This window comes from Salmo salar, chromosome 06 (assembly GCF_965601325.2).
Source record: "Salmo salar chromosome 06, fSalSal1, whole genome shotgun sequence".
Lineage (NCBI taxonomy): Eukaryota > Metazoa > Chordata > Actinopteri > Salmoniformes > Salmonidae > Salmo > Salmo salar.
This window is the reverse complement of record NC_138296.1, coordinates 6,157,501-6,169,847: the sequence shown is the minus strand read 5'-3', so window position 1 is coordinate 6,169,847 and position 12,347 is coordinate 6,157,501. Positions and strand designations below refer to the sequence as shown.

Genomic DNA, 12,347 nt, shown 5'->3' with positions numbered 1-12,347 from the left:
TTGAGGAGGCAGAATCAGGAGATTGGTTGGGGAAGTAAGAGCAGAGGGAAGAGATGATAGGATGGAAGAGGAGAGAGTAGCAGGAGAGAGAGAGCGAAGGTTGCGACGGCGCAATACCATCTGAGTAGGGGCAGAGTGAGTAGTGTTGGAGGAGAGCGAGAGGGAAAAGGATACAAGGTAGTGGTCGGAGACTTGGAGGGGAGTTGCAGTGAGATTAGTAGAAGAACAGCATCTAGTAAAGATGAGGTCAAGCGTATTGCCTGCCTTGTGAGTAGGGGGGGACATTGAGAGGGTGAGGTCAAAAGAGGAGAGGAGAGGAGTGGAAAGAAGGAGGCAGAGAGGAATGAGTCAAAGGTAGACGTAGGGAGGTTAAAGTCACCCAGAATTGTGAGGGGTGAGCCATCCTCAGGAAAGGAACTTATCAAGGCATCATGCTCATTGATGAACTCTCCAAGGGAACCTGGAGGGCGATAAATGATAAGGATGTTAAGCTTGAAAGGGCTGGTAACTGTGACAGCATGGAATTCAAAGGAGGAGATAGACAGATGGGTCAGGGGAGAAAGAGAGAATGTCCACTTGGGAGAGATGAGGATTCCAGTGCCACCACCCCGCTGACCAGATGCTCTCGGGGTATGCGAGAACACGTGGTCAGACGAGGAGAGAGCAGTAGGAGTAGCAGTGTTTTCTGTGGTAATCCATGTTTCCGTCAGCACCAAGAAGTCGAGGGACTGGAGGGTAGCATAGGCTGAGATGAACTCTGCCTTGTTGGCCGCAGACCGGCAGTTCCAGAGGCTGCCGGAGACCTGGAATTCCACGTGGGTCGTGCGCGCTGGGACCACCTGGTTAGAGTGGCAGCGGCCATGCGGTGTGAAGCGTTTGTGTGGCCTGTGCAGAGAGGAGAGAACAGGGATAGACAGACACATAGTTGACAGGCTACAGGAGAGGCTACGCTAATGCAAAGGAGATTGGAGTGAAAATTAACTAAACAACTGGGGAAGCGAGAGAGCAGGGCCTCCCTCACTAACCATTCACTGAAACACTCAAATATAACTTTTCCAACTTCCACTTTAGAGATTATAATTGATGTAAACTACAGTGGTTCAATGTTTCCAGGAATAGGCTCAAACTTAGTTTATTCAGCTAGGTAACTTGGTACAGTATTCTTCCGTGAAACCCACCCAGTGCACCGTGTCTTATGACGCCGCAGCTAACTAGCATGCTAGCATCCAATAACACACGGTTAGCACCAATACTTGGTTACAACAAACTACCAATGGATCATTCGTGTCCATGTCTAGTTCCTTTCATAACGCAGAAGTAATTAAACGTTGGCTAGCTAACACAAAGTCAGTCCTGCTAGCTACACAAGTGAACTACACAACTCGAAAGTTCAGAAAGTTAAGTTTACGTTGCAAAAATCTTATTGACTAAAAATGATACAGTACTGCTAGCTGGTAGAGTTGGCTAGCTAGCAGTGGCTGCGTTAACCTTTATCTTTTATCTTTGATACAGAGACAACTATGTAGCTATGTAGCTAGCTAACGTTACACTAATCAAAACGTTCCTTTGTAATGTATTTAGTTTCTACAGTACTGCTAGTTGGTAAAGTTGGCTAGCTAGCAGTGGCTGTGGTGTTGTGGTGTTGACACCGTTTGGAAAACGGCGCGAACGAACGAACGAATACAGCTGGCTAGCTAACCTTGTTAGTTTGTCAAAGTTAGTTTCTCAAAGCTACACCTACAGCTTTAGCTACACCTTTATCCTTGATGCAAAGACAACTATGTAGCTAGCTAGCTAACATTACACTAATCTAATGGTTCCGTTGTAATGTAATGTAATGAAATGTAATATTACCCGCGGAGCTGCCTGGTGACATGCTCGACCAATGTGTTTTAGTCACATCTGGTTTGTTTGTGAAAGTGTTTTTGAATCATTTGTTATGTTTAATAGTATACTCTCTCTTTAATTAAACTCCTCTCCCCCTTCAGTGTTGAGGGTTAAAGTCTTCTCCTCTTTCAGTGTTGAGGGTTAAAGTCTTCTCCCCTTTCAGTGTTGCGTGTTAAAGTCTTCTCCTCTTTCAGTGTTGAGGGTTAAAGTCTTCTCCCCTTTCAGTGTTGAGGGTTAAAGTCTTCTCCTCTTTCAGTGTTGCGTGTTAAAGTCTTCTCCTCTTTCAGTGTTGAGGGTTAAAGTCTTCTCCTCTTTCAGTGTTGAGGGTTAAAGTCTTCTCCTCTTTCAGTGTTGAGGGTTAAAGTCTTCTCCTCTTTCAGTGTTGAGGGTTAAAGTCTTCTCCTCTTTCAGTGTTGAGGGTTAAAGTCTTCTCCTCTTTCAGTGTTGAGGGTTAAAGTCTTCTCCTCTTTCAGTGTTGAGGGTTAAAGTCTCTCTTCTTTCAGTGTTGAGGTAAAGTCTTCTCCTCTTTCAGTGTTGAGGGTTAAAGTCTTCTCCTCTTTCAGTGTTGAGGGTTAAAGTCTTCTCTCCCTTCAGTGTTGAGTGTTAAAGTCTTCTCCCCTCCCCCTTCAGTGTTGGACATGTGTATTTGGGTGTGTCTCTCTTCTCCTCGTTCAGTGCGTATTTGGGTGTGAGTCTCTCTTCTCCTCTTTCAGTGCGTATTTGGGTGTGTCTCTCTCTCCTCCTTCTCCTCTCTAGTTTTCTCTCTGTCGTTCTTTCATTCTCTCCCTTGCAGAGCCAATGATGTGATCGAGTGAGAAGCCTTGCAAAACAAGAAGAGGTTGGGGAGCATTTTTCTCTCTTTCTCCCCCCTCTCTCTCTCTCTCAATTCAATTCAATTCAATTCAAGGGGCTTTATTGGCATGGGAAACATATGTTAACATTGCCAAAGCAATTGAAATGGATAATATACAAAAGTGAAATAAACAATAAAATGAACACTCCACTCTCTCTCTCTCTCTCTCTCTCTCTCTCTCTCTCTCACACACACACACACTGATTTCTTCCTGCACACAACTGAGAGACACCATCTAATCTCCCAGAGCTACTACTCAACACTGACTCACACACACACACACACACACACACACACACACACACACACACACACACACACACACACACACACACACACACACACACACACACACACACACACACACACACACACACACACACACACACACACCACACTGCACTTCCCCACTCTCATCACACAGAAGAAGAGCCACACCAACACACACCCATATTCCGAGTCAGTGGATCTAGATTCTCTCTCTCTGCCTGTGTTTCTGTGTTTCTGTTGGAAGATGCTCTGCTGGGAGTTGTGTCTGACCCTGCTCCTCTGGGCTCTTCCTGTGAGGACTATCCCTTCCACCAACATCAAGATCACACACGGTGAGTACTACTATTTAGGTGTGGCGGCTGCGGCGGTAAACAAACGTTTGGGGGAGGAAGGTGTGCTTCCTCTGTGTATAGTCATTGAAGAAGATCAAATCAAATCACATTTTATTTGTCTCATCCGCCGAATACAACAGGTATAGACCTTATTGTGAAATGCTTACTTACAAGCCCTTAACCTACAATCCAGTTTTAAGAAAAATAAGTGTTAAGAAAGTATTTATTAAAATAAACTGAAGTAAAATAAACCCAATGTATCCCTGGTAGTCCTTGGTATCCTAGAAGGGAAAAGGTGATAGCATCTTCCAATGCTCTATCTACAGTCACTCAGATTGGGTTAGTTAGTTAGTTAGTTAGTTAGTTAGTTAGTTAGTTAGTTAGTTAGTTAGTTAGTTAGTTAGTTAGTTAGTTAGACAGTTAGTCAGTTAGTTAGTTAGCTTGTGATTATGTGATTATTATTATTATTTGACCCTGCTGGTCATCTATGAACATTTGAATATCTTGGCCATGTATTGTTATAATCTCTTCTTCCTAGGTTTCTGCCTTTCTAGGGAGTTTTTCCTAGCCACCGTGCTTCTACACCTGCATTGCTTGCTGTTTGGGGTTTCAGGCTGGGTTTCTGTACAGCACTTTGACATCGGCTGATGTAAGAAGGGCTATATAAATACATTTGATTGATTGATTGGTCAGTTAGTTAGTTAGTTAGTTAGTTTATTTGTTTGTTTGTTAGTTAACCACCCGGGCTGAGGAACCAGGCTTCCAGCAGAACCAGAGGATCAGGGGGCATGAGCAGGGAGCCAACCTGACCACAGGGCTCCTTTCTAGGGCAGCTGGAGGGAGAGACCGCCTAGGGCTAGGGCTGGTGGAGCTAGAGACTAGATGCATGTTCTCATATAGAAATTGAATGACTACATGCCTATACTGTGACATGTACAGTCTTTAAAACCTTTATTTGATATTTCTAGATGTATCTTATTTGTGTTACAATGTCTTGTTTCTAATTAGCAGTTTTTCTCCCTCGTTACTCAAGACTGTTGTGTCTGTGTTTACTGTTTAGTTGTAATATTTCAAGAGATTTATAGACTGTTGTGTCTGTGTTTACTGTTTAGTTGTGATATTTCAAGAGATTTATAGACTGTTGTGTCTGTGTTTACTGTTTAGTTGTGATATTTCAAGAGATTTATAGACTGTTGTGTCTGTGTTTACTGTTTAGTTGTGATATTTCAAGAGATTTATAGACTGTTGTGTCTGTGTTTACTGTTTAGTTGTGATATTTCAAGAGATTTATAGACTGTTGTGTCTGTGTTTACTGTTTAGTTGTGATATTTCAAGAGATTTATAGACTGTTGTGTCTGTGTTTACTGTTTAGTTGTGATATTTCAAGAGATTTATAGACTGTTGTGTCTGTGTTTACTGTTTAGTTGTAATATTTCAAGAGATTTATAGACTGTTGTGTCTGTGTTTACTGTTTAGTTGTGATATTTCAAGAGATTTATAAACTGCCTTTTGTCATTTCTTTAACTTGAAGAAATCCTATTTCCTATTTGATACATTGGACTTGTTGTTTCTTCTTCTCCTTGGAGGCTGGATTTAATCTAACTGGTTTTGATAAAAGAAGAAGAATTGAACTGACATGTTTGAAGCTGTTGTGAGAGTTTAGTTGGGGTATCTGGAGTGTATTGGAAAGCAAGCGGGAACAGAGATGTGTAGTTTCAGGAGAAAGTCTGCTATCTGTGTCTCTGTCATGCACCTCTATTTAGATTTCTAGGGAGAGTATGGTCGTTCACCTGACGACCGGGGTCAGCCTGCAGGCGCCCGTCCCGCCACAAGGAGTCGCTAGAGTGCGATGAGCCAAGTAAAGCCCCCCTGGCCAAACCCTCCCCTAACCCAGATGACCCTGGGCCAATTGTGCGCCGCCCTATGAAACTCCCGATCACGGCCGGTTGTGATACAGCCCGGGATCGACCCCGGGTCTGTAGTGACACCTCTAGCACTGCGGTGCCTTAGACCCCAGCGCCACTCAGGAGGCCCTAGTCTGAACATGTTAAGAGAAGTGCAACCTGTTCTCCTTCAACATACACAGTAACAGAGTACCTGAAAGTCTAAATTTGGTGAAGGGATACAGAGTAACTGAAAGTATTGGTGAAGAGATACAGAGTAACTGAAAGTATTGGTGAAGGGATACAGAGTAACTGAAAGTATTGGTGAAGAGATACAGAGTAACTGAAAGTATTGGTGAAGGGATTCAGAGTAACTGTGTCCACGTTGGTATAAAGGGATCGGGAGACAGGCGCAGGAATGCGTAATAGGGGTTTTTATTTCCCAAATTACAGAGTGACGTGTAAAGGCACGGGGACGAAGACCATCACAAACACGTATACAAAACACAGGGCTGAAACCCAAACAAAAGAGCGAGGAGTACCTTGAATAAATACACAATTGCACAATGATTCCACACAGGACGAGACCCGTAATCATCAGCACAATATAAGCGGCACGAAAGCCAAAACAACACAGAACAGGTACTCAAACGAACCAACGGACATTGGAACAATAATCGACCGGACAATGGTGAACAAAGGGCACACTTACAGTATACAATTACTAATGAATGGGAATAGGGACCAGGTGTGTGTAATTACAGTTCCGGAGGGATCCGTGACGAACTGAAAGTCTTGGTGAAGTGATACAGTGTAACTGATAGTCTTGGTGAAGTGATACAGTGTAACTGATAGTCTTGGTGAAGTGATACAGTGTAATTGATAGTCTTGGTGAAGTGATACAGTGTAACTGATAGTCTTGGTGAAGTGATACAGTGTAACTGATCGTCTTGGTGAAGTGATACAGTGTAACTGATAGTCTTGGTGAAGTGATACAGTGTAACTGATAGTCTTGGTGAAGTGATACAGTGTAACGGATAGTCTTGGTGAAGTGTAACGGATAGTCTTGGTGAAGTGATACAGTGTAACTGATAGTCTACCTTTGGGTAAGTGCATAAACGCGTGACAATTTAGTATTTATTAGGATCCCCATTAGCCGCTGCAAAAGCATCAGCTGCTCTTCCTGGGGTCTTGGTCCTCATGAAACATAACATAGTACAGAACATTATTAGTCAAGGACTGAAATACATACATTTAAAATGTCACCCATAGCCCACAATGATGAGGTTATCACTTCAGAATATAGACAACTTTTGGAAAATACTTCTGTAAACGTTGGGACAGGAGTGCTGCAGTCTAACTTGATAATGAACATGACAAGGAAAACATTGAATGAGGAGTATTCACAATTACTTAAGAGCAGTGTAACATTCTCTTTCAACATTTTAGTTACATATGGTATCCTCCCTCCCTCCCCCACTCTCTCTTACCTCCCCCTCTCTCGCCTCTCTCCCCTTCCCATCTCCTGACCCCCTCCCTCCCCTTCCCTTCCCTTCCCTTCCCTTCCCTTCCCTTCCCTTCCCTTCCCTTCCCTTCCCTTCCCTTCCCTTCCCTTCCCTTCCCTTCCCTTCCCTTCCCTTCCCTTCCCTTCCCTTCCCTTCCCTTCCCTTCCCTCCCCTCCCCTCCCCTCCCCTCCCCTCCCCTTCGCTCCCCTTCCCTTCCTTCCCTCCCTCCCTCCCTCCCCCAGCCTTCCCCCTCCAGTTGCCAGAACCAAGCCATCCCGTCACCTGTCCGTTGTTCTGGACTGAGTTTGAAGGTCACTGCTACCGTTTCTTCCCCATGAACCGGACCTGGGCTGAGGCTGACCTGTACTGCGCTGAATTCTCCAATGGTCTCAAGTCTGCCAAACTCACCTCCGTACACAGGTGAGAGGGATACCTGTCCATATACACACACAAAGGTCCACACACTGCCACGCTACAGGTGAGAGGATACACACACACACACACACACACACACACACACACACACACACACACACACACACACACACACACACACACACACACACACACACACACACACACACACACACACACACACACACACACACACACACACACACACACACACACACACACCCCTCTCTCTAACTCTAACCATCCCTTGTCTGAGTTTTCAGCTGGGAGGAGAATGTGTTTGTCTACGATCTCGTCAACAGCCGTATCCCAGGGATACCAACAGACATATGGATCGGCCTTCACGACAGGAGACAGGTGAGCACTGAGGGTTCAAACATTCCAGGATCTTTCCAGAACTCCCAGGATTCTGGATTTCCTGCTTATTTCCTCCCAATTCCCGGAATCTTCTGGGTAGTTTTCCAGAAACCCTATTAAGCACCACTGGCAGGATAATCACCTCCTCAAACGCGTGTTGTCGACAAACACGCTGTACTTGTCTTTTTAAGGTAATATACTCTGGAGCTGACATCTGCAGCAGTTATCGTGAATTCAATCTCTGCAGATGTCTCCTCAGACGTTATTCCCTTGTAATACAAAGAATCTTCCAACTAGGATTTATGGAAAACCAGGACATTTTGGGAAAGTCACCTGAAATTTTGCAACCCTACTTATACTCAATGATTTACATACAGTACCAGTCAAACGTTTGGACACACCTACTCATTCAAGGGTTTTTCTTTATTTTTACTATTTCCTACATTGTAGAATAATAGTGATATCAGAACTATGAAATAACACATATGGAATCAAGTAGTAACCAAAAATGTGTTAAACAAATTAAAACGGATTTTAGATTTTAGATTCTTCAAAGTAGCCACCCTTTGCCTTGATGACAGCTTTTCACATTCTTGACATTCTCTCAACCAGCTTCATCTGGAATGCTTTTCCCAGAGTCTTGAAGGAGTTCACACATATGCTGAGCACTTGTTGGCTGCTTTTCCTTCACTCTGCACTCCAACTCTTCCCAAACCATCTCAATTGGGTTGAGGTCGGGTGGTTGTGGAGGCCAGGTCATCTGATGCAGCACTCCATCACTCTCCTTCTTGGTCAAATAGCCCTTACACAGCCTGGAGGTGTGTTGGGTCATTTTCCTGTTGAAAAACAAATGATATTCTCACTAAGTGCAAACCAGATGGGATGGCGTATTGCTGCAGAATGCTGTGGTAGCCATGCTGGTTAAGTGTGCCTTGAATTCTAAATAAATCACAGACAGTGTCACCAGCAAAGCCAGACAAACACCATCACACCTCCTCCTCCATGCTTCACGTTGGGAACCACGCATGCGGAGATCATCCATTCACCTACTCTGTGTCTCACAAATAGACGGCGGTTGGAACCAAAAATATGGACTTGGTCTTTTACCAAAAAGGGCTATTTTCTGTATTGACTGACCTTCCTGTCTTAAAGTAATGATGGACTGTCATTTGTCTTAGCTTTTTTGAGCTGTTCTTGCCATAATATGGACTTGGTCTTTTACCAAATAGGGCTATCTTCTGTATACCACCCCTACCTTGTCACAACACAACTGATTGGCTGAAAGAAGGAAAGAAATTACACAAATTAACTTTTAACAAGGCACACATGTTAATAGAAATGCATTCCAGGTGACTACCTCATGAAGCTGGTTGAGAGAATGCCAAGAGTGTACAAAGCTGTCATCAAGGCAAAGGCTGGCTACTTTGAAGAATCTCAAATCTCAAATATATTTTGATTTGTTTAACACTTTCTTGGTTACTACATGATTCCTTATGTGTTATTTCATAGTTTTGATGTCTTAACTATTATTCTACAATGTAGAAAATTAAAACCCTGTGTTGAAAACGCTGTGCCTCCTCGGCACTAGAATAGATTTAGGAAGTTATATAAATGCATGTATTCATGTTTACATTCGTTTTGGACACTTTCATTATTTTACAGGCACCTTAATGCCTACTGTTAGAGTATATTATGTGTACATAAAAATGTAAAATGAAAAAATATATAAAAAACATTTTCCTTAAAGTAAACATTTTATAGATTACTATTCATCTACCCAGCAAACCAAAATTGTTTTTGTGAAAGTTCCCAGAGCATTCGTTAGTGTCACGCTTATCGACGGTGAAGGAGGAGCAAAACGCAGCAGGCATGCGGTTGTTCATTTTGAACATTTATTCACTCCAAAATGAACACAAAATAGCAAAAGAGAATGAACGATAAACTGACAGTCCTGTAATGTAGACATACACGGAACAAACACACCCTAATATATGGGACTCTCAATCAAAGGCAAATAGACAACACCTGCCTTCAACTGAGAGTCCCAACCCCAATTAACCAAACATAGAAACAGACACACTAGACTAAACATAGAATACATGAAAACCAAACAGTGCCCAAAAACCCCGGAATACTTAAATCAAATGCCCCTTCAACAAACACACCACCCCGAACCACATAAAACGAATACCCTCTGCCACGTCCTGACCAAACCACAATACCAACTAACCTTATACTGGCCAGGACGTGACAGTTAGGTTGCGGCAAATGTTCTCATAAGACAAAAACTATCCAGTTGTGCAATTGATTAGACAATGTTTGTGTAAAACGTTTGTCTGATGTTTCCAGAACGTTCCCACTCACATTAAGTTGTGGCAGTGTGTTCTAAAAACATTATTACATCATCTGGAAACCTAATGAGAACGTTTGGGGAATTTTTCTTTGGTGATTGTTACAGATGTTGTGTATTACGTTTTAGTGAACGTTAGAACGTTCCAATGATATTTAATTTAAAACGTTTTCTGAATAATTATTTGAATGTTTTTGGGACGTTATAATCCTAATGTTAGATAAAACCCCAACTAGAAATTCATGGAAATCTAAGCTAATGTTCTACGAACGTTCCCAGTTTGCTGGATATGCTAATAGACCCCAGAGGGTTTACTTCTAACAGTACCAAAAATTAGAACAGGTCATGGTAGAAATAGTTTTAGTTACTTAGCTCCTTGGTCCTGGAATTCACTCCTGAACATTTTAAAATTTGATTATCTAGTTTCGTTGGTGGAGTTTAAACACTTGATCGATGTATATATCATAGAAGAGTGTAACTGTCTTTAGGACAGCTGTTTTTAGTCAAGACTCGTGTTTTTAACGTAAAATGTTTTTGTTGTACTGTCTGTGTGTTTATAGTTGTGTTTAATGTTGTGTTCGTGTATGTAAGTTGTTTTGTCTGAAACATTGTTCCCTCTGCTGCTATTGGACCAGGTCTCTCTTGGAAAAGAGATGTTATCTCAATGAAAAAAACCTGTATAAATAACGGTCCAATAAAAATAACAGGGGCCTGTCAGTCCAGCTCTATAGGAAGCCAGTCTGATGTAGATATTTCACTCTAGCACTCAAAGGCTGGTTCATTAACCCACTGCTGGTAAACCCAATACAGAGTCACCAAGCCATCACCAACAGAGGTAGAGAACCTAGACTGAGTCTACGTCCCAAATGGCACCCCTTATTCCTATAGTACTCTACTGTTGATCAGAGGAGAGCTAGTCTCTGGTCAAATGTAATGCACTTACGGAGGGAATAGGAAGCCATTTAGGATGCACCCCAGGTGTGTTTGGTTTAGCCAGGGTTGGTGTTGATTAGCACTAATATGATCCAGTCTGTATATCTGTTGCCTGAACTCACTACAGAATGTTTTATTGGACCAGGGTAGAAGTTCCCTCTTTACGAATAGATCTAGGATCAGTTTACCCTTCCCCCTATCCTAACCTTAACCGTTAGGGGTAAAACACTAAGCTGTCCCCAGATCAGTAGTGTTTGTAACCTAGGGTGTTTGAACCAGCCATCATAACTACTGTGCAACTGTCATGGGAACAGCTAACAGGACATATCTGACCTGCAAACCTCTTATTTACTTTCCAAATTGCCTAAAATGAGTTTACAGTTGAGAGTTAGGGTAGAGTCAGAGTTAGGGTAGAGTCAGAGTTAGGGTAGAGTCAGAGTTAGGGGTAGAGTCAGAGTCAGGGGTAGAGTCAGAGTCAGGGTAGAGTCAGAGTTAGGGTAGAGTCAGAGTCAGGGTAGAGTCAGAGTCAGGGTAGAGTCAGAGTCAGGGTAGAGTCAGAGTCACGGTAGAGTCAGAGTTAGGGTAGAGTCAGAGTCAGGGTAGAGTCAGAGTTAGGGTAGAGTCAGAGTTAGGGTAGAGTCAGAGTCAGAGTCAGGGTAGAGTCAGAGTCAGGGTAGAGTCAGAGTTAGGGTAGAGTCAGAGTCAGGGTAGAGTCAGAGTTAGGGTAGTCAGAGTCAGGGTAGAGTCAGAGTTAGGGTAGAGTCAGAGTTAGGGTAGAGTCAGAGTTAGGGTAGAGTCAGAGTCAGGGTAGAGTCAGAGTCAGGGTAGAGTCAGAGTCACGGTAGAGTCAGAGTTAGGGTAGAGTCAGAGTCAGGGTAGAGTCAGAGTTAGGGTAGAGTCAGAGTTAGGGTAGAGTCAGAGTTAGGGTAGAGTCAGAGTTAGGGTAGAGTCAGAGTCAGGGTAGAGTCAGAGTTAGGGTAGAGTCAGAGTTTAGGTAAGGCTCAGTTTTAGGTTTTAGCTAAACTTCCCTTTTCATTAAGCAGTCTGCCCAGGTTGTTATATGTACCATGTCATACTATTCCTGACTATAGGAGGGCACTCTGGAGTGGACCGACGGCAGTAACTATGAATACAGCTACTGGGATGGCAACCAGCCTGACGATGGCATACACCGTATCCCTGAAGAGGAAGACTGTGTCGAGATCTGGTACAGGCAGAACAGCGGTGAGACACACACAGGCGCAATAAGCATAAACACACACAGGCAGTCAATAACGCATACACACAGTGTATTACCCAATAAAACATGATTGAGCCTGGGGATGACCTAAAGGTTAATGATGGAGCCAGGGGATGACCTAAAGGTTCATGATTGAGCCTTGGGATGACCTAAAGGTTAATGATTGAGCCTGGGGATGACCTAAAGGTTCTCTTAATTGGTCGTTTCGGATGTGTTTCTCTGAGTTTCTGTCCAAGTATGTGTCCCTGGTGATCACACACACACACACACACACACACACACACACACACACACACACACACACACACACACACACACACACA

At 43.2% G+C, this 12,347-nt stretch overlaps 1 protein-coding gene across 1 annotated transcript in view; it reads left to right on the top strand.

Moving 5' to 3' along the window:
* Positions 1-3,127: 3,127 nt before the first annotated feature.
* Positions 3,128-12,347, top strand: part of LOC106593612 (C-type lectin domain family 19 member A) — an 11,629-nt gene continuing 2,409 nt past the window's right edge. Inside the window, exons 1-4 of the mRNA XM_045719640.2 lie at positions 3,128-3,342; positions 6,973-7,150; positions 7,408-7,501; positions 11,876-12,008. Coding sequence (XP_045575596.1) covers positions 3,255-3,342; positions 6,973-7,150; positions 7,408-7,501; positions 11,876-12,008 — 493 coding nt within the window. The 5' untranslated portion in view covers positions 3,128-3,254. The remainder of the gene's footprint in view (positions 3,343-6,972; positions 7,151-7,407; positions 7,502-11,875; positions 12,009-12,347) is intronic.